The following is a 23,295-nucleotide window of genomic DNA, read 5'->3' on the forward strand; positions in this document are numbered from 1 at the left end:
TTGAAAAATAGCTGCAGTGAAATACAGTCTTAAAGAGGAAGATGTGGTTTAAAGGAGATAGGAGACAGGAGAAGGTCAGTCATTCATGCTTGGTCATATTGCTGGAGGCGTTCCTGATGCATCCCCGAATGGTCACATCTCCACTCACCTGTTGAAGATATACTCTGCTTTCTAACTCACTTGCAAACCTCAACCTTGGATCTCTGTTGTCTGTCCTTGATGACTGCACCTGTTTCTCCAGACGGTGATTGCCACCAAAGTTCTCTAGTTATCATTGTGAGTGCTGAATTTCTTGAAATATTCTTTGGGTCTGAGGATCTATTGCTGCTTTGCCCTTTTTCATGTGTTGACAGTAGAGTATAGCCTTCAACGGATGACTTCTAAGTGTGTACTTCCAATGTCCCCCCGGCAGTGAGCCAGTGAAAACCCAATCAGGTCTGCATGGATTATAGGATAGCACATTCAAGGACTTCATTGCAATACAGTACACACAAAGTGCTGGAGGAACTCAGCAGATCAGGCAGCTTTTCAAAGCAACACACTTCCTGCTTTGTGTGTTGCTTTGTGATTTCCTACAAGTGAGAAGGTGGGAGGTGAGAGTTGTAAAGGTAATCCAGAGGGACAAGTGGCAGAAGAGGTCAATTGAATGCAGGTACCTGGAATCCTCACTGGACCTAAACTAGGAGGCCTGGAAGCTATGTTGAACAAGATGTAGTAGAAGCAAGTTCTCAGGAGGGACACGTAGCTGTGGTAGTGAGTCTGGGTGAGTACATGGTCGGAAAGCTGGAGACCAGCAGAGATCACAGAGAGGAAGCAGTGAGAGAGGCTCTCACAGAACTCACATTGAAGAGAAGATTTAAACTCCTTCAGAGTAGACATATAACAAAGAGTGTTCACAGTGGAGCAGCAAATCATAAATACAAAAGATTTTGTAAACGCTGGAAGTCCAGAACATGCACAAGTTGCTGGAGGAATTCAGCAGGTCAGGTAACAGCTATGGAGGGGAACAAACAGTCACTATTTTGGGCTGAGACCTTAGACATTGCCTGAACTGCTGAGTTCCTCCAGAATTTTGTGTGTGTTGCTCTGGATTTCCAAAATCTGCAGAATCTCACAAAATGCTGGAGGAACTCAGCAGGCCAGGTAGCTTTCCAAAGCAACATACTTCCTGTATTTTGTGTGTGTTGCATTGGATTTCCTACATTTTGCAGATTTTCTCATGTTTGCAGACTCTCTTGTATTTACGATTCAAGAACTATATTACTGGCAATACTTTGCTCCAATGTCATCAAGCTACTTAATCTTCATTTCTGTGTGGAGCTCATGAACCCACTACAATAAAGAAGAGTACAAAAGACATAATGTCACAGTGGGGAGCGCTGGGAACCGACCCAAATGCAAGACACAGACACTGAAGTACTAGGAACAGGACTAGGATGCAGGACCTGGGCTAGGACATGGACAAGAAACAGGGAACCCAGACAAGGAACTATGAACTAGGAGCCTGGGCTTGGACCCCGAACCAGAGACTGGACAAGGACCCAGAACCTGGGTCTTGCCTCGGGCTCGGACCCCAGAACCAGGCAAGGACATGACATGGCTATGGGACTGGACGAGGCTGGAGGCTGGCATCTGGAGGCTGGGGTCTTGAGGCTGGACGCTGCAGGCTGGGGTCTTGGGTCTTGAGGCTTGAAGCTGGGGTCTTGGAATGGGAGGCTGATAACTTGGAGGCTGGAGCTTGGAGACAGACTGGGAACTGTACATCAACGGAACTTATCCTTCAGAAAGCCGGGACTCACCTTTAACACGACACTAACATGAGACTGGACAGTACACAAACATAGAGCTGGGACTTATGCTTAGACAAGCCAGGACTCAACTTTATCTCCACACCAAGGTGGGACAGGTCCATCCATCAGGTAACGGCAGAACGGCCGGACTTACCCAACAGAGGCAAAGATAAGACAAGACAGGTCCCCCAGCAGGGCAATGGCAGAACGGCCTGACTTACCCCACGGAAGCAAGGACAAGAAAAGACAGGTACCCCCACAAGGCAACGGCAGAATTGCCTGACTTACCCCACAGAGGCAAGGACAAGACAGAACCCCCACAGGGCAATGGCAGAATGGCCTGACTTACCCCACAGAGGCGAAGACAAGAAGAGGCAAACACCGAAGAATGACAGACAGTTCCATCTCTGCATCGGGGTTTCTCCGAGTTGCAGTGATGGCCAACAACCTTGGCTGGCTACGGAAACAGCTGGATGTCATTATCCTACACTGTAACACAACAGCAGTTTCCGATACCAATTCTCATAAGGAATTTGGTACTTGGGTCAGAGAAGTTATTCATTGTGATCTGCAACTCACTTGATCAGTCAGAGATTCATAATTCAAGTGTACATCAAAACATACAGTGAAATGTGTTGTTTACGTAATGCCTGAGAGTGAGTTGGGAGCAGCCCACCAGTGTCACCACACATTCTGGTGCCAACATGCCCACAATGCTTGATAGAACAACACAGAACACAACACAACACAACACAACACAGATACAACCATTGTTGGTAGAATCTCAAATGGAGACGAGAGGGTGTACAGGAACAAGATATACTAGCTAGTTGAATGGTGTCACAGCAACAACCTTGCACTCAATGCCAGCAAGACGAAAAAGCTGATTGTGGACTTCAGGAAGGGTAAGACAAGGAAACATGAACCAGTCCTCATAGAGGGGTCAGAAGTGGAGAGGGTGACCAATTTCAAGTTCCTGGATGTCAAGATCTCTGAGGATCTAACCTGCTCCCAGCATTTCGATGTAGCTATGAAGAAGACAAGAGAGTGGCTATATTTCATTAGGAGTTTGAAGAGATTTGGTTCGTCAACTAAAACTCTTGAAAACTTCTATAAATGTACTGTGCAGAGCATTTTACAGGCTGTATCACTGTCTGGTATGGGGGGGGGGGGGGCGCGGTGGGAAAGGGCTACTGCCTAAGACTGAAAGAAGCTACAGAAAGTTGTAAAATTAGTCAGCTCTATCTTGCCATCTTGGGTACTACCTTCTGTAGTTCCCATGACATTTTCAAGGAGCGGTGCCTCAGAAAGACAACATCCATTATTAAGGACCCTCATCACCCAAGACATGCCTTCTTCTCATTGTTGCTGTTGGGAAGAGGGTACAGAAGCCAAAAGGTAAACACTCAGCGACTCAGGAACAGCTTCTTCCCCTTTGCCATACAATTCCTAAATAGACATTGAACCCATGAACACTGTCTCACTTTTTAAAATATATATTAATTCTATTTTTGTACTATTTTAATCTATTTAATATATATATATATTTACTGCAATTGGTTTACTTGTTTTTTTTTCTATATTATCATGTATTGCATTGAACCGCTGCTGCTAAGTCAACAAATTTCATGACACATGCAGTTTATAATAAACCTGATTCTGATTCTTACAACAAGCAACAAAACAAACCCCGTTTCTCCTTCCCACCAGAGATTTCTTCCAGAGATGGTGCAGCTACCTTTGTCACCTCTGTGGTTTACAGGAAGTCCTTGCATCTTTGACCTTCTGGTGTATTTCACTTTCTTCCCAACATTTGAATGAGAATTGCATGGATATTATACATGTGCTTGCTTTCCCCCATATCTTGAGAAACTCCAGTGATATCTGATCATTCATCTGAATTCTAAAATAATAATGACTGTTCTCTTCCATAAAGTATAAAATATTAGATACTAGAAATCAGAAATATTATCAGAGAGTGCAGAAAGTACAAGCTGTTTCTGGGACTGGAGGGTTTGAGTGATGAAGACAGACTAAATGTCTGAGCGTCTCTTTTACTCCATGGTCACTGAGCAGAGAAGTACAAAACTAAAGGGTGTGGGTTTAGGATGAGAAGGGAAGGATTTGTAGAGGACTTGAGAGGTAGGGTTTCCATGAAGATTGTGCTCAGTACATGGAACGAGCTGTCAGAGGAAGAGGTAGAAATAGGAACAATTATGTTTAAAAGACATTTGGACAGATTCATGGAAAGGTTCAGATGGATAGTGGCCAAATGAAGGCAAATGGGACTGCTGTATAATTCTATTTCTCTAAACAAATCAACTCTATTTCTCCCAATAGATGTAGCCCATTCCAGTAGTTACTGTTTATAGCTTCCCATGAGTGTTTTATAAAGCAAATAAAATATTTTCTAGTGTTTTATTCAGATAGCAATTATTCAAATTTCCCAGAGGTACTTCAATGCATTGCAAATATGAATGAACTTTAACCAAACTAAAGAATACTCTAACCTCTCTAAACCCTACTGATAAAAGTGAAATGTCAAAAATTAAACTGAAGCTTGAATGTTTCTGTTTTTTTAAAATCATGTAATTTGATCAATTAATTTTCAATGAAGTACACATGTGTTCATATTTACAATAAAATATTAGCATGTATTATTTTCCAGCTGGTGGTACACTCACTCACTAGCAGCATTACAGCAATTCCCGTGGCTGACAAGGGAAATTAGGGATAGTATCAATTCCAAAGAAGAAACATACAAATTAGCCAGAAAAGGTGGCACACCTGAGGACTGGGAGAAATTCAGAGTCCAGCAGAGGAGGACAAAGGGCTTAATTAGGAAAGGCAAAAAAGATTATGAGAGAAAGCTGGCAGGGAATATAAAAACTGACTGTAAAAGCTTTTATAGATATGTGAAAAGAAAAAGATTGGTTAAGACAAAAGTAGGTCACTTGCAGTCAGAAACAGGTAAATTGATCATGGGGAGCAAGGACATGGCAGACCAATTGAATAACTACTTTGGTTCTGTCTTCACTAAGGAGGACATAAATAACCTTCCAGAAATAGTAGGGGACCGAGGGTCTAGTGAGATGGAGGAACTGAGGGAAATACATGTTAGTAGGGAAGTGGTGTTAGGTAAATTAAAGCGATTAAAGGCAGATAAATCCCCAGAACCAGATGGTCTGCATCCCAGACTGCTTAAGGAAGTAGCCAAGAAATAGTGGATGCATTAGTGATAATTTTTCAAAACTCTTTAGATTCTGGATTAGTTCCTGAGGATTGGAGGGTGGCTAATGTAACCTCGATTTTTAAAAAAGGAGTGAGAGAGTAACCGGAGAATTATAGACCGGTTAGCCTGACATCGGTGGTGGGCAAAATGCTAAAGTCAGTTATCACAGATGTGATAACAGCACATTTGGAAAGCAGTGAAATCATCGGACAAAGTCAACATGGATTTGTAAAAGGAAAATCATGTCTGACGAATCTTATAGAATTTTTTGAGGATGTAACTAGTAGAGTAGATAGGGGAGAACCAGTGGATGTGGTATATTTGGATTTTCAAAAGGCTTTTGACAAGGTCCCACACAGGAGATTAGTGTGCAAACTTAAAGCACATGGTATTGATGTGGATAGAGAATTGGTTGGCAGACAGGAAGCAAATAGTGGGAATAAATGGGACCTTTTCAGAATGGCAGGCAGTGACTAGTGGGGTACTGCAAGGCTCAGTGCTAGGACCCCAGTTGTTTACAATATATATTAATGATTTAGACGAGGGAATTAAATGCAGCATCTCCAAGTTTGCGGATGACATGAAGCTGGGCAGCAGTGTTAGCTCTAAGGAGGATGATAAGAGGATGCAGGGTGACTTGGATAGATTAGGTGAGTGGGCAAATTCATGGTAGATGCAATTTAATGTGGATAAATGTGAAGTTATCCACTTTGGTGGCAAAAATAGGAAAACAGATTATTATCTGAATGGTGGCCGATTAGGAAAAGGGGAGGTGCAACGAGACCTGGGTGTCATTATACACCAGTCATTGAAAGTGGGCATGCAGGTACAGCAGGCGGTGAAAAAGGCGAATGGTATGCTGGCATTCATAACAAGAGGATTCGAGTACAGGAGCAGGGACGTTCTACCGCAGTTGTACAAGGCCTTGGTGAGACCACACCTGGAATATTGTGTGCAGTTTTGGTCCCCTAATCTGAGGAAAGACATCCTTGCCATAAAGGGAGTACAACAAAGGTTCACCAGATTGATTCCTGGGATGGCAGGACTTTCATATGAAGAAAGACTGGATCAACTAGGCTTATACTCGCTGGAATTTAGAAGATTGAGGGGGGATCTTACTGAAACGTATAAAATTCTAAAGGGATTGGACAGGCTAGATGCAGGAGGATTGTTCCCGATGTTGGGGAAGTCGAGAACGAGGGGTCACAGTTTAAGGATAAAGGGGAAGCCTTTTAGGACCAAGATGAGGAAGAACTTCTTCACACAGAGAGTGGTGAATCTGTGGAATTCTCTGCCACAGGAAACAGTTGAGGCCAGTTCATTGGCTATATTTAAGAAGGAGTTAGATATGGCCCTTATGGCTAAAGGGATCGGGGGTATGGAGAGAAGTCAGGTACAGGGTTCTGAGTTGGATGATCAGCCATGATCGTACTGAACGGCGGTGCAGGCTCGAAGGGCTGAATGGCCTACTCCTGCGCCTGTTTTCTATGTTTCTATGTTTAATTCCAGTGGTGGGAGTGTGTTGTTACAGTGTGGTACAAGAGCAGTCTTATTCATCCATTTCAAAATGGAATTATATAATGGAAAGTTGAAAGAAGACATGCATATATCTAAATACAAGCACTTGCAAAAACTACTGATGATTTAGCATATGTGTTATTTTTTAACAATGGGTGCATTTGCCCCTTGTAGAAGAACATCAAGTTTAGTAGCTTACAATGATTTAGTTGAAGCCCACTTATTATCTGTTTATTACTGATGTTAGACCAACCTTTATATTTTAATGTATTTCTTTACCTATGCAATCCCTCAGCTGGTTTCCATCCCCGTTCACTAATTACATGTTGGACTGAGGTGGCTAATTAAAAGATGTGATTCAGGCATTATCAGATTGATAGCTGACACACAGTAACTGACAAATGAGGGGCTTCAATAACACTGGCTACTAGTTTGTTAGTGTTGGAGAACCTTTCACGGAATTAAAAGCTATAAATTGAAAATACAGCAGGACCACTGTGGTTTAGCAAGAGGAGGGCACTTTGAATTAGTAGCAGAGAGATAAAAGCCTGGATTTGAGAGAACTGTAGAGGATATTGTTTTGTGAAACCAGAGATTTTATATTAAATTTTCTCAGAGTATTCTCATTGGCATTTTTCAACAAAGATTTTAAAATTCTGCTCTAATTTTTATCCAAAAATAAGCCCAAATCAAACGCACAGATTCAGTATGTGGTACTTTTCTCCCAGGACTGAAGTGAACTAATTCCTTAAAAATGGCAAACCCAATTACCGTGATGCATTCTTTAGTCTAACTAAGGTGTGTTGGAAGAGGGCAAGTAATTTGCTTCTTTTCATCCTGGGTAGCAATTGTAATACTTAAATGGCACTTGTCTGCCTCAAATGTTAGAAGTCTTGAGAATTTATCAGTTGCTCACTAGTGTGGCCATGGGTCTGGAAATTCTACTGCGAACAGTTGGAGAGAGCTTCTAGATCCAGAAGTAGCTGTTTCCTTGCCACTGTTGAAGGCCAGAAGGTCCGCGGGTGCTTTGCATGGATTATCTCAGATAAAATACAGACATGTGGATGGATGATTCTTCCCAAATTTTCTTTAGTGATACCGATAGGATGGTTAACGCAACGGCCTCTCGGGGCCCAACCAAAAGCGCTTGTTTTTCTCTGTATAATGTGTTTTGTTACGATCCAAAGACAATTCTACTGCAAGATCATCGGAGTAGCTGGACTGGTGTCGGCAGCGGAGCCAGCCGAGGTGTCGAAGGAGCCAGTTGGGATATTGGGAAAGGAGACAGGAGCAGCCCTCCAGGATGTCGGAGGAGCTGACTCGCTACTCAGAAGCATTGTAGTTGGTGCAGTACAACCGTGGGAGATCGTCTCAGACATTTCACTTGCGGCCACAAGACTCTGTTGTACCGCGATAATGTACTGTATGTTGACGCAGGTCTGTTACCCTCGTCTGGCGGAGGGTCGGACGACATGGGAACTATCTATCCTCAGCAGCGAGGACGAGACCTCAAACCTCTGTCTTGCCTACCGCTGCAGAGCCGGTGAAAACGCGGAAGCAATACAGCATAGCGTCTGCGCTCGGCTGGGTGCTGCCCTCCCGTGTTCGAGCGGTAGAATGACAGGCTGGATTGCGTGCGTACACTATTGGGAGTCTGTACCCTCGATTGCCGGACATCGTCGTGCAGAGTCTTGGTCAATATATATGTTTTTTCCCCCGAGTGAATATGCTTCTTTTTCACTTTCCTGAATCATGTTACTTGCTAATTTGAAGTTTGCTTGTCATCTTGAATGTTTTGCACCTTGGCCCCAGAGGAACACTATCTCGTTCAGCTGTATCTATACAGTTTGAATAATAATTAAACTTGATTTGATTTGATACTCTGGTTAGTTTCCATACAATTCTGTGTAACTTTACTGGCTATTGTATTATATATTCAATGTTTATTCTCTTAGTACATAAGTGCCTATCCAAAAAAGTAAGCACTTGTATATTTACTGGCAGTATATTGCTATCTTAAAGACACAGTGCAATAATGTTTTGTCTTTGTAACAGTTAGAGGATGATATCATAGCAACACCCAACTATTTACAAACAATTCTGAATTTTGCTCATCATCAGCCTTCTGATGAATGGATGATCTTGGAGTTTTCCCAGCTTGGATTTATTGGTAAGCATGTTTATAATTAGCTCTTTTATTTTGCAAAATAAGTTTTCAGTAAGGAAAAATTGACACAATGCACTTGGCCTCAAATAACCATATACTACAGATTTGATTGTAATCTCAATTTAGATTTCCAGTCTGTCTGTGGCAACCTACAGCCCTCCTCTGCTTAGCAACTAACATTATACTTCTGTCTTAAAAAGACTAACAAATTACTTTCTCCTCCCTTTGCAGAATAGAGTTCCAAAGACTCATGACTCACGACCTAATTATAAATTCCCCTACAATAGGGGTTAATAGCAATACCGTCAAATACTGACAAGTGGTTCGTGCAAAGTTGGGAATATTTTGGGAAATTCTCAAAGGCCTGTTCTGTTATTAATTGCAGTAAGAAATACTTTTCACCTCCCATTCAGCCTTTGTCTATTCTGTTCTAAAAGCCTGTTAGATACCCTCCCACAGAGTAAAACTGCTCACATCATTTACAGTGAAATATGGGCAATCACTTACTGTAACAATGTTTCTCCATTAAGTAGAAAGCTGAGGCACTTAACTGAAGTTGAAATTTGTCTGGATGCATTGTTACAGGAACAGCAGAGTATCAGACACAACCTCTGAAATTCAGTACCACTGAGAAGCCTTACAATGAGCATTTAAGCATCTGACTGAGAACCTGTAATTTTTCAGCATGTTCTGCCCTTCTTCAAAATAAGCTTAAACAACAGAAGCCCGTCTTTTGGTTAAGGAACTACTTGAACTTGGAATTTAAGATATTAATCCTGATACTATGTAAATATTTCTGCATGATTCTGCCTTCCCAACTTTTTATCTTGCACTATCATCCATTTTGCCATTAAATTACTCCTGTTTTTATCATTTCCCTTTGTTCTTTTCTCACTTATCTTCCTCGTCATCTTCAAAAATATTTTAATTTTTTCCCTGTAAAAATGTGATGGAAGGTTACTGACTTGAAACAATAAACGTTATGTAATCGTGTTAAGGACCTTCTTATGCCTGTTACTAAGATCATTTGTAGCTCTTTGGCTGCCTCCAACTTTGGGGTTAATGAAATCAGTACAAAGACTGTGAGAATGGCTGAGAGGAGCATGGGGGTCTCCCTACCGTCCACCGAGGACATTTATCAGGAGCACTGTATTATTAAGGATCCCACCCATCCATCCAGCATCCTCTTTAACTTTCTACCATCAGGCAGGAGACTCCAATTCATAAAAACAAATACGATCAGGACGGGAAACAGTTACTTCCCTCAGGCCATGGGCTTCAGAATTCCTGCCACATTGCATTCTAAGTATCTCTGGGCAATCTGTTTTGAACCTGACAATATTTAATGTATGCACTTTACTTGGCTTATTTATGTGTAATCCACCTGTAAATTTTATCCTTACTTTCCTAAATTACTGTGTGTTATATGTGTGTTATGTGTACACCCTAGTTCAGAGAGACATCTCCTTTGATGGTATATATACATATACATAGTTACAATAAACTTGACTTGATGACTTGCTGGAAATACACAGCAGGTCAGGCAGCATCTTTGAAGATAGAAAAAGTCAATCAGAAGACAAAGGAGGAAAGTTAAATCCTAGCCAGTGATTGCTGAATTCTCAGTCCCATCTCTTTCAATGACAGGAAGTGAACAAGCAAAACATCACCATAAAGCAGAGAATGCTGGGAAAACTCAGCGAGGTGATCTGTAGAGGAAGAAATAATTTTAGTTTCAGGACAGTAACATTATATCAGAAAAAAGTCAAAAGTAAAATATTTTTAGAGAACGATATAAGGGGTAAAGGGGGCTGAAGAAAGGAATAATTTAATGCCAAAGTGAACACGGCAAAAGTTGGGAAGACAAGGGGAAATGGATTAAAAGGCCAGATCATGCAGAAATGTAGACAGAAATAGCAGGATTATTATCTTAACTCCATGTTCAATTAGGTACCTAATCAAGGTTCTGTTGTTAAAGCCTATTTTGAAGTAGAAGGGTAGAATTGCTGAAAAATTGAAGAGTGATGTATTCATAGGGACCTAGATGTTCTTCATCAAAGTTAAAATGCATGTATGAATATTGGTCTATATTGCTATAAACCATAAATAATAGAATAGATACACCTGGCTGCAATCATACAGGGCCTGACTATTGTATCCACCTGTTATCTCTCTGCCAAAGGAAAGATGAACAAGTTCAGATCGATCTCTTGAGACAACAGTTTGACATAAGGGGAGGTTAAGCATATGAAGGGCTTGAATGAGCAGAACAGTTTCAAAAGTAAAGGATTGGCCACTCAGGACAAAGTTGGGAAGAATTTATTTTTGTTCCCCTGGGACTAGTTTATGGAATTGAGGGATTAGTGCACAAAAGTGGCTTCTGTTTCTTAGATTCTAATGGTTCACTCAATGGTGTGGAAGGCAGAGGAAAACTGGGAAAGAGAATGAATGTGATAGCGAACCAGCCTAGGAATTTACATATGGATTGGAAGTGTCTCGGGAAACTGACATTAAGAGGCTACATTGTGAGCTACAAATCCTATTTAATGGCACATTGAAAATAGCACACAAATACATGGAAGTGGGAAGAAGATGAGAAGCTGTGGAAAGGAGACTTGGGATTGATGGAGTGGACCATAGTGTCCTGACAGAACAATCCTTTTAAAAACCTGTTAATGGGGTAGAGGAGAAGTGGTGGACAAGATCATCTTACTTCTAAGATTCAAAGTTTCCTTTATTATCAAAGTATACAACTCTGAAATTCTTCTCTGGATAGCCATGAAACCAAGAAAGATAAGAAAGGCAGGACGATCATTAACCGCACCCGAAGTCCCCCTCCTTGCACAAAAAAACCACAAAAACACAACAAGTACATCAACTCCCAATCCCTCCTCCCACATAAAAAATGAACAAAATGGAACTGACACATCAACCCCCAAGTCCCCCTCCATGCACAAAGAAAACAAGAAAGATGGGGCAAAAAACACAGAATATAAAAAAATTATAAGACTTAAATAAAGTCTATAGTCCAAGTCCTTATTCAAAACACAGAATATCTGGGTAACATTCTCTGGGCACAGTGGCAGGCTCGTCCCTCTCTGTTAGCATAGCAGAGTGATTGTCAGCGATTAAAAGGCAGGCAGTTGGCACTCACCTTCCACATTCACCTCGATCTCCCTCATCGCTTCAGTCGGTGAATAATAGAAGCTTTAATTGGTGAAATGAAGTCGAACATCAGCTCACAGCCCAATCCGCAGCCTGCCCATCATGAGGTTCACGTACGCTGCCTCTGCCTCCGGGAATCTTCATGGAGACTACTGAGTGCAGGAACACACAAACGATCTCCAAACAGCAACTCACAGGCTCCAGCAGTTCCAGAATCACATCCAAAATGAAGAACAAAATTAAAAGACGTAAAAGAAGTGAAATATATGGTTTCACAATCTATCCAGAAGATGTCAGCCAAAGGAACATTGTATGCAAGTGCCATCTTGACTTGCCCTTTCACGGAATTTCATCACCTAATAAAAAGATCAAAGTGCTGACAGTAGAATTCCTGGGTTCATGCCCATGATTTTCCCACTATGCACTCCCATTAGGAATGATCCCACGTCTGGACCACGCATTCAACAACAGTTCAACATTGTTTAATACAAACTATTTCTCAATGTCTACTCAGTTCATCTAGTTAATACTATAAAAATTCAATTAAGTTCAAAGTACATATATGTCACCATATACAACCCTGAGATTCATTTTCTTGTGGGCATACTCAATAAATCCATAATAGAGTAATAATCATAAAAGAATCAATGAAAAACCTCACCAACGTGGGCATTCACGAGAGTGCAAAAGACACAAACTATGCAAATACAAAAAGAAAGAAAGAATCGTTTTTTAAGCAGTCCCTTGGGATTGAGGACGGCTTGCTTCCTCACTAGACTGTATGTAATATCTTTTAACGGAGGGGACATAATAGGGTGAGCTTTTGGTCCAATAGCAAGGAGGTCCAAGATAACTGGAGACAGGATTCTACCAGTACACTATATGCATACAAAATGCCAAGGTGCACTCTAACCACATGCAAACAATGCGTGCCAACCCCTCCCCCACCCCACATGCACAATCGGGAAAACAGACATATTCTTGCCAATATCCTCTTCCTCATCCTCATAGCCCTAACTTCCTCCTTCCTTCAGTTTTCTCCTATTCCTCTGCTGGAATTCTTCATCCTGCTACTCCTTTCCTCTAAACAATTTCTCTCCTTCGTTCAAGCATTTTCCTGATCCACTCCCCAACAGCCCCACAGCATTAATTCACTTGTACTCCTTCCTATATTGTGCATCTTTTTTGTCTGTGTTCTTCTATATAGTTATAACAAGCTTGAGAAGTAGTGTTCCATTTTCTGAAAGGTACATTGCAACTTTCTGGACTCAGTATTGAATTCCACAGCTTTAGATAACTCATTTTCTCTGTCCATCTCATAACTAGTCACTTCTGCTGTAAATCTTCTGTCTGTATTGGTATTGATATTTGCCGTTTCTTTTATCTACCCACTAGCACAGCTTGACTCGCTGGGATGTCACACAGCCTACATTTTGAAACATTAGCTCATTTTTCCTTGCACTGTGACCCTCTAACTGCTTTTATTTCATAGATTTTGTTCATTCTCTCTCTCTCTCTCTCTCTCTCTCTCTCTCTCTCTCTAATTGTTACCATTAACCCATTGAGCACATGACCTCGGCAACTTATCCCCACAGCAATCTTGCCTTCAGTCTTTCTCCCTACAACCTACAACAAATTTGTTTTCCTCCTCCTGAACTGACAGAAGGTGCTTAACCTGAGATATTGACTCAGTTTCTTTTTTCATAGATGTTGCCTAATCTGCAATGTTTCCAACATTTCTAGTTTTGGATTTCCAGCATCTGCATTCAGCAATGTATATGAAGACATGGATGTGTTGATCAGCCTTTTTTGAAAAATATATATACTTTTGGAAATTATCTCTGAAAATGAGTTGAACATTAACAGGAAAAGTAGTTTGTCTGGCACTCTGGAATGGGAATTTATTTCAAGGCTACAGAACTTGTATAGTCTCCAATGGCTTTTTGGTGGAAGGACTTGGAGTAGCAGCGAGCTGGAGTCATTCATGAAGTTATTGTTGCCAGGAATAATAGGGAGCAGCTGCTCTTGTCTGGAATACTTCATTTTCCCAGTTAAGGAAGAGAGGAGGTGAATATGAAAGACACAAAAGAGTTTCTTGGGAGTTACAACGAAAAGAAGAGGGAAAGATGCAAATCTATGTTTTATGCAAGGGTGTTTGCTTTCTCAAGTGAACTGAATATGTCAGTCAGAATTAATGCTAATTGGCCTATCAAATTACTCAGTGCTTTAATTAAGGTTATAATCTCTCACATAAGATCTCACAGAGTTATTGATTTTCTTTTGCTTTGTTGGGTGTTTGAATTTGGTTGGGAGAGTTAAAAAACATAGTTTGATGTAAGTCTCTGATTGTTTAAAAGCTACCATTGTATTTTTCAGTAGGTATAAGGTGAGAGAGAAATCCCCTTATGAAACTTTTATTGCATTATAGTGACAGTTTAGTAATAGGACTCTTATTAACTCTGTGTATTGAATAATTTTGTTTTTCTATTTGTCATTGTCTTGAAAGAAAATGGTAACTGCTGATAATATTAGAAAGCCTAACATTATTTTGCAGGCTTTGGATATATAGTACAAAAAGATTCTATTGTATTTCAAAGCTTGGATTAGAATTTGGTTTGCAAAATATCTATCAGGTTTCATACATTTATACAGCCTCAATAGAATTGTAGTCTTTAAAGAGCTCCTCATTGATACCAATCTAAAGAAATGAATGCTGATATCTGAGCTAATTATAATGAGATATTTTAGACTGTTCTTGTTAAACAAGATACTGATTTTAGGGTCTTGGTGATATTTGTAACTCCCTTGTATTTGAATATCAAGTCAGTTTTTTAGTTAGTCTGGAAGTTTATAAATTCATCACTGCCAGTAGTATGAATAAACAAATGAAGGGGATTACAACTTTTAAATGTAATATTTTTGTAAAAACAAGTGTGGTTATTCATCAATTATTTTAAACATATGGTTGAGATTTTCTATATGAGATACTTGCTGTTCTTTATATTTGGTAATGCATCTACATCCTCATTATTCAACATGTCATTAAATATCAGATCACCAAAGTTTTAATTTGACCAGCTCTTGTAATTTGGATATTTGTACTGCAGGATCATTTTACAATTATTTGTTTCACAATTCCCAATAGTCTAATTTAGAAGTGTTCTAATTCATAATACAATCAAAGCAGTGAGCTTTTAGAAGCCAAATTTGCAAACAAAAGAAATGTTTCCTAAATCTACTCCTCAGCTTTTTTGTCCAGTCTTGCCAAAGGGCTTCGGCCTGAAACGTCGACTGTGCTTTTTTTCATAGATGCTGCCTGGCCTGCTGAGTTCCTCTAGCATTTTATGTATGTTGTTCGGATTTCCAGCATCTGCAGATTCTCTCTTGTTTATGAAATGTTTCCTATGTTACTTTAAAATGAGTTTACTTTATAGTTATAAAATTACTTAATTTTTAGTCATGACTAAGATTATACCTCAACTATTAAGGGCAAAATCTCCCCATAATAACTGCAGAGTCAAATTAAAGCATTCTCCCTTTTGCTTTTTTTGATTTAGGAAAATTGTTCAAGTCTCCTGACCTGCCCTTAATCATAGAATTCATTCTCATGTTCTACAAGGACAAGCCTATAGACTGGTTACTTGACCACATATTGTGGGTGAAAGTTTGCAATCCTGAGAAAGATGAAGTAAGTTTATTTATCTTTTACTGTTAGTAGTAGTCACAAAAACAACGAAATAACTCTGCTGCTGTTTCTATTTAATTTAATCTCATTTTAAATATTAGAAACAAAGGGAATCCTGGTTGGTTTTTGAGGAGTTTGAGATTAATGAAGGTAACTAATTATTATGTTGTTATAATTAATCTACAACCAGTTGGAGAGAGCTGAATTATTTGGATAAGAAATTGATTTAAGTATAGAAACAATATGTCTAAACGCTTGAATAATGTTCATTTCTAGTGCTGGCGCGTGTTAGCACTAGAAATGAACATTATTCAAGCGTTTAGACAATTCTGCCTTCTGGTACGCTGCTCATTTACAGTAGTTACCTTGTCTTCAGTTGGTTAGAACTTGTACATAATTACCTTTCCACCTTGCCTTTTACCCATCCTTCATTAATGCAGCCCACATTATTCTTCTTAGGCACTGGTATTTGTTGCCTTTTTGAAGCAAGTGAGAAATTCCACCTGTAGCAGTGAGAAGTTGAAAATGTCCTTAAGTACTCCTGCTAGTTTGTTGGCACAGGTTTTCAGAACCTTACCAGGTACTCCATCAGGACCTTCTGCCTTGTGAGGGTTCACTCTCTTTAAAGACAGTCTAACATTGGCCACTGAGATGGAGATCACAAAGGTCATCAGGTGCAGTAGGGATCTTCACAGCTGTAGTTGTGTTCTCCCTTTCAAAGCGCGTATAGAAGGCATTAAGTTCATCTGGTCGTGAAGCTTCGTTGCCATTCATACTATTGGGTTTCGCTTTGTAGGAAGTAATGTCTTGCAGAATCTGCCAGAGTTGCCATGCATATGATGTCATCTCCAACCTTGTTCAAAATTGTCTCTTCGCCCTTGAAATAGCCCTCCGCAAATCATACCTGGTTTTCTGGTACAGGCCTGGGTTGACAGACTTGAATGCCACAGACCTAGCCTTCAACAGATGACGTACCTCCTGGTTCATCCTCAGCTTTTGTTTTGGGATGGTTCAGCAAGTCTTTATAGGCACATACTCATCTACACAGGTTTTAATGAAGCCGGTAACAACTGCAGCATACTCATCCAGGTTCGAAGATGAACCCTGAATACAGTCCAGTCCACTGATTCAAAGCAGTCCTGTAGGCACTCCTGTGTTTCCCTTCTCCATATTTTCTTGGTCCTCACTACTGGTGCTGCAGTCTTCAGTCTCTGCCTATACTCAGAGAGTATTAGTACAGCTAGGTGATCAGACTTCCCGAAGTGAGGGTGTGGAATAGCACGTTAGGCATTCTTGATGGTGGTGTAGCAATAGTCCAGTGTGTTGTTTCCTCTGGTATTGCAAGTGATCTATTTATGGCAATTGCTTCGTGATTTTTTTCAGACTGGTCTGGTTAAAATCCCTCAAAACGATGGTGAAGGCATTAGGGTGCGCTGTTTCGTGCATGTTGATCCCATTACTCAGATCATCTAAAGTCTGCTTCACATTGGCCTGAGGTGGAATGTAAACTGCTACCAAAATGACCCCAGAGAACTCCCGTGGTAGGTAAAAAGGACAGCATTTTACTGCTAGATATTCCAGGTCCAGTGAGCAGAACTGGGACAGCACTGATATATTTGTGCACCAAGAAGAGTTGATCATGAGGCATACTCCTCCAACCTCTGCTTTTGAGAGACTCTATAGATCTATCCTGATGGTGTATAGTAAACCGTCGATCTGAATCGCTGCATCCGATACAGAAGGGGTTAACCAGGATTCCGTGAAACAAAGGACACACGCAGTCTTAATGTCCCTCTGATTCAGCACCCTAGCTCTGAAATCATCGATTTTATTCACCAGAGACTGCGCGTTCACCGGCAAGATAGGTGGTACAGGGAGTTTAAAACACCATTTCCTTAAACACACTTGCAATGCTGATCTACGCCCACACTTCCTCCGAGATGTCCTCCGTGGGCACTTCCGACCACAATCGGTGTTGTTTCTGTCAGTTTAACCAATAGCTTAATAGGAATTTTATGCATATTGAGTTGTCCTGGATTATTAATAGTAATTATATTTAGAAACAATTTTACATGTGCCTGCATTTACTTTTAACAGTTTTATCTTTTAGCTTTTATTACTATTAGTAATAGAATAAAAATGCATTAGTAACAGAACAGGATAAACAGCAGGCAAATCGAATAAAATATTGTTCAATTTTATTCACGCAATTTTGAAATACAGTACAAATGTAAGCTTGGAATTTTTGACAAAAAATACTGTAAATACTGTACAGTATATCCAAAATAGTTAGCCAATCATTAAAAGACAGCTCTCACTTCTGGAGAGTATCCCCTTTTGCTTTTTTAAGTAGTATTTCTTTTTCTCTCACAGGGAGTGTAATTATTCAACAAGCGCACTTTAAGAATAGGTACTAATAGTTAATATTTTGCTACTCAGGTACTAATCATCTTGCTGTTCCTAGTGCTACATGTTTAAATTGCAAGAATATGTGGGCACGCAGACATGTTAAAATCACACAGTCTAAGATTAAGGTGGCACGTACCACCTATCTGCCATCTGGCCCAATGTTCTAAATTCTCCTAAAAGAACCAGTCTGCTCTTTATTATGGAGGCCCTAATGCCTAACTACACCTAATCTGTCATGTGATATGCCATCCTGTTGTTCTGTTTTGTTTTTAAATCTAGAGTTGTGAACGATTAAAAAAAGGATAGAACTTCCAATTGACAAGTGTTAATTCTGTATCTACGTGTCAGGAAATCTTAACTATTGAAGATATCACAGATGAATCAGATGTCTTTAACATTTGCTTGACAAAGCAGTTGTAGGAATTTCTTGCTGGCAATACAGTGCGACACCAGAAAAATTGTGAGAGCTTTCTTTATACAAACCTATTGCATTACATCTGACTCCCAGGTTGATGAAGTTTCAGTTAAAGTAATGTAATGGTCAAAAACCATTGTCCCAGAGTCCTCAGCTTTCTATATTTTTACATTAACCAATTATGTGAGAAGTTGAAAGGTATTTTCCTTTATTATGTGTCTTATTATCCCTCAGTTAAAGGAATCTTGATACACCATAATATGGTTTTGCTTCACTAGAGGTACTGATTTTCATACGATGTGTAATCCATTAGGACTTAATGCACTCATCTTTCGGATGTAAGGCTGTGGTGATTTTATTGTGATAGCAGTGAAGTGATTAGGGATTTAAGAATAAGTGGTAGGCTTTATGGAGCAAGCCTTCTAATGGTTTTCTCAATTGCTTAGTGCTCAGATCATCTTCAAAAATTATATTAATGTAGCTGTGATATGAGAACGTGATTGATGAGTATTAGGTAGCAGACATGGCCATCAGCTTTTTGCTAGGTAGGGGGGCGGGGGGCTACATTATCCAGAGAAGAATTGTGTTTCATACCCTAGTGGATGATATGATCAATCAACATTTTAAAAAATGAACATTGATAGTTCTTTTATGAGTTAACTGTGTTTTGAAGACATTAACCACAGAATATGTTACAATTTTAATTTTGCCAGTTCCCACTAGATTAATAAGAATCATATTAATATTTTAGTTAATCTGCTAAATGATTTGCCAGCATTTCTAAAATTGAATACTGATATATTATGGAATGCTAACCATTAGGTTATCTCATTACAGAACAAAATTATACCAAAAACAAGAGAATAAAATATAATTACATAGAAGTAGTTGCCTTGTGCTTTGAGTATATTAAGAATATGATCCCTGGGTCATTAAGAAGTGATTTGATCTTGTTTCATTAAAGGCAGCCAATTCCTTTGAAAGTATTCATAGATTTGAGGGCAGATAGAAAAAAGCCAACCCCAGATGCAAACGGCTGTAAATGCTGGTAGAACCCTTGTGTTCTAGGATGCACTCTTTGGACAATTATCTCAATTGTGAAAAGTTTGAAACAGTGGAGTACATAGATCCTTACAATGCCAGGGATAATACATGAAGTAATCAAAAGAATAATGCAATTAGACCTGTACATCCAGAAGGCCACAATTTGTGTGCCACGTGCCAGTGAGAGTAGGAATAGGATGATTTGGCAGTTGAATGCATGGCTGAGGAATTAGTGCAGGGGCAAGATTTCAGATTTCTTCTAGGGAAGGTGTGACCTGTACGAAAATGATGGGTTACACCTGATCCCAAGGAGGACAATATCCGTAAGAGTAGGTTTGCTAGAGCTGTTGAGGAGGATTTAAACTAATTTGGCAGGGGGATGGGAATCAGTGTGATAGGGCTGAAGATTGGGCAGTTGGTGTACAGGCAGTGTGTAGTGAGGATATGAGGAAGGACAGGCAGATGAGTCAGGGCAAAGTTGCAGTCAGTGGGATAGTTAAAGTGTAACAGGGAGAAAAAATCAAACTGAGTGATGAACACAGGACTGAAGGTGTTAAACTTGAATGCACGTAGTATAGGGAATAAGGTCTTGTGGTGTGGTTAGATATGGAGTTTATTCCTTCATGGATCTGCTTCAAGAAGGTCGATTGATATCTTTTGAGAAATTAGTAACTAAATATTCTCTCTCGCACTCACATTTCTTGCAATATCTTCAGGTCAGACATTTCTTACAAGAATATTTAAGTAATTTTCCATATATACAAGATTCTGACCTGTTAGACATTATTTTCAAAATGAATCCTTTAGTGAAAGGTTTTATTGGGAAAAATTATAATTTACTATTACAACAGTATAATTGTCCTTTACTTAAGATTAAGCACAATTGGGAAAAAGAGCTTAACATGACCTTGATAACAGAGGATTGGTTGTGAATTTTGAAGTTGGTTAACTCTTCTTCAATTTGTGCCAGTCACTCTCTAATTCAATTTAAAATTGTACATCGTTACTATTTGACAAAGGAGAGACTGTCTAAAATATCTCCTAATGTTGACAGTCAGTGTGATAGATGTAAAACTGAGACGGCTACATTGACACATATGTTTTGGTCGTGTTCTGTATTGAAACAGTTTTGGAAATCTATTTTCTCTACAATTTCTAAAGCTTTAAAAATTAATTTACAACCTAATAAATTGACAGTTTTGTTCGGTATAATTCATGGTATTTCTATATCAGACCAACATGTAATTGCATTTGTCACATTATTGGCCAGAAGGGCTATTTCACTGAAATGGAAAGATGCCTCTGCTCCCACTTTGATACAATGGTTCTCTCAGGTGATGCTATGTCTTAGTTTGGAGAAAATTAGAAGTCGAACTTTTGATCCTCGATTTGACTTTGAGAAAAGGTGGGGTTCTTTTGCCCGCTACTATTATTTGATTTGGGTTAATTAAGGTGGTCCCCTTCTGATTCCTGTGTAATTTGGTTTTGGTTGGCAGATTGATGTTTTTCTTTTATGGGAGCTTGTATGGCGTATAGCTCTGGGGTTGTAACAGGGTTGCTCCCAATGGTTTTTTTTCCTCATTTTTTTTTCGGTTAGTAGGGTTTTTTTTTGTTTTAGTTAGTAGGAGTTCTTTTTTCCTTCTTTCTTTTTTCCAAATAACAATAGTTTTAACATTTTGTTTTTTCTTATTATTATTGGTATACTTTTTTTGTTGATTTTTTATTTTTGTAATTTATTTTTTTATTGGGTTTCATCATCAAACATTTCCATAAGATGTATTTCAGATACTGTACATATATATCATATAATCATATTTGTCACAAATCTCCACATAATATTTATCTGAGGAATACACTTATAGAAAGAAGAGGAAAGAAAGAACAATCGAAAGAAGAAAACTATGTACAGAGTAGGGAGTGACTTTTTTTTTACAACATATTCATTGATTGTGAGAATAAAATCAGGCCTATGAGGTGTTATGTAGTTAAACTATTTTTCCAGCATGAATAAAATTGTTCCAACTGTTCCAACAACAGATGTTGTTACCTTCTCCATTTTTAAGTGTCCATTGTAATTTCCATCCATACATTTAAAGTTGGGCTCTCCTGAGATAACCATTTCCTGGTAAGGGTCTTTTTACCAGCCACCAGCAGTACATTCATTAAATATTTATATTTATCTCTTTTCAACCATTCTTGAGGTATATACCCAAAATATATAGTCTTACTCTCTAAGTGTATTTATCTGTTAGTATTTCATTGAAATTTGCAGAATATAACTTAATCGATCTACTCCCTGAACAAATAAGAACCAAGAAAAGTGAATAATAAAAATAAAGGTAACAAAGGTGTGGTTCCAAGGCTGGGGTCTCTAGATGACCCTGGGTTGGGCTAGAAGAAAAGTCTAGCCGTGGGGGATAGTCGCTGCTACCTGTGGGTTGAAGGCCCCTGCTGCAGTACCTATAAAAGTAAGTTAAAAAAAACTATGTCCATTACACAGAAATAATTTCCCTGTGTATTCCTCCCATGTATATATTCTCATTTAGCTGAGGAAAAAGGAATGAATGAATTTTTTGAAAATTGAGTAATATAAATCCACATAATAACACGTATTTCTCAAGATAGGTACATCACCGTCTATTTTTGCTTCCGTTTAGTTTATCAGCACTTTTAAAGTTAGCCAAACCTTATGGCTCTTCTGGAGGAGGTGAGGGCTGCCCCCAGAGAACTGACAGTCTCTTCCTAAAATCCTTCTCTCATCCTGTTCCCATCCCCTGCTTTCTAGGTTCTCTTACTATTTCCCAAGCAGCTCGGGATAACTGCTCAGCCAGAGTTTCCCTTGGTTTGACCACGCTAATGGACATTCCTCTGTTGTTCATGTCTGTAGTCACCTCCTCCACCGTCTGGTACAGTCGCATCCCTTCTTGGTAAAATACCCTCAGTTTAGCAGGGTACGGGGTTTGAAATTTAATCTTTTCTTGCTTTAATATTCATTTCGCTTCAGAATATTCCTTCCGTTTCTGTAGGACCGCCAGGGTGTAATCATGATCGAAGTATATTAACTTCCCATTCCAAAATACCCTCTTCTTACCCCAAGCCCTTCGTAGGATCTCCGCCATGCTCTTGAATCGAAGGAATCTAAGTACTATTGAACGCGGTTTATCTTCTCTGTCTCCGGGAGGCCGCTGGACAGGCGAACGATACACCCTTTCAATTTCAATCTCTGTAGTCTGAGGTATCTCCAGTGCTTCCTGTAGCAGCTTGTCTACAAAGTCCATCATCAACAATCCCTCTGCTCCTTCGGGAACATTATAAAACCCGATATTTTTCCGTCGCGATCTTCCCTCCCGGTCAGGCAATTTACTTTCCTGTTGATTTAATATTTTTAACGTCTTACTTAGTATCTGTTCCACGTTTTCCATGCGATCTTCCACCTTCTCAATTCGGGTCTCTGCCACCACTATTTTCTGATTGACGTTGGCAAGCTCTGACTTTATATCATTGAGTTGCTGCTTTATGTCTTCCTTTATCTCTTCCAGAATCCTTATCGTATTCGCCGCTTTGCCTGCATGAGGCCCAGCATCAGCCTCGCCACCACGCGCACGTGTAGGAGAGCCGCACACTGTACCTCTCTCTTCCATAGGCTCCACAGTGGTGCTTTTTTTATCTCCATTCTTTCTCCCTATTCTTGGCCCCCTTATCAATTCAGGTATTTTCAAAAGATCTTATATTTGATGAATTAACGGGGCAAAATATGCGATTTTCCGGAGGAGCTGTTGATTTAAGCTGCCATTCTGAACGATGACATCACCGGAACCCCTTTTTTGTTGATTTTCAATAATAATTAATAAAAAGATTTAAAAATGAATA

The 23,295-nt window shown here is 39.5% G+C and overlaps 1 protein-coding gene across 1 annotated transcript in view; it reads left to right on the top strand.

The window, feature by feature from the left end:
* The window catches only part of LOC140196648 (alpha-1,3-mannosyl-glycoprotein 4-beta-N-acetylglucosaminyltransferase B-like), a 167,966-nt gene that overhangs the window by 121,116 nt on the left and 23,555 nt on the right, over positions 1 to 23,295 (top strand). The window contains exons 8-9 of the mRNA XM_072256198.1: positions 8,596 to 8,710; positions 15,430 to 15,560. Of these exons, the coding sequence (XP_072112299.1) occupies positions 8,596 to 8,710; positions 15,430 to 15,560 (246 nt within the window). The remainder of the gene's footprint in view (positions 1 to 8,595; positions 8,711 to 15,429; positions 15,561 to 23,295) is intronic.

Source organism: Mobula birostris, chromosome 4, assembly GCF_030028105.1.
Source record: "Mobula birostris isolate sMobBir1 chromosome 4, sMobBir1.hap1, whole genome shotgun sequence".
Taxonomy (NCBI): Eukaryota; Metazoa; Chordata; class Chondrichthyes; order Myliobatiformes; family Myliobatidae; genus Mobula; species Mobula birostris.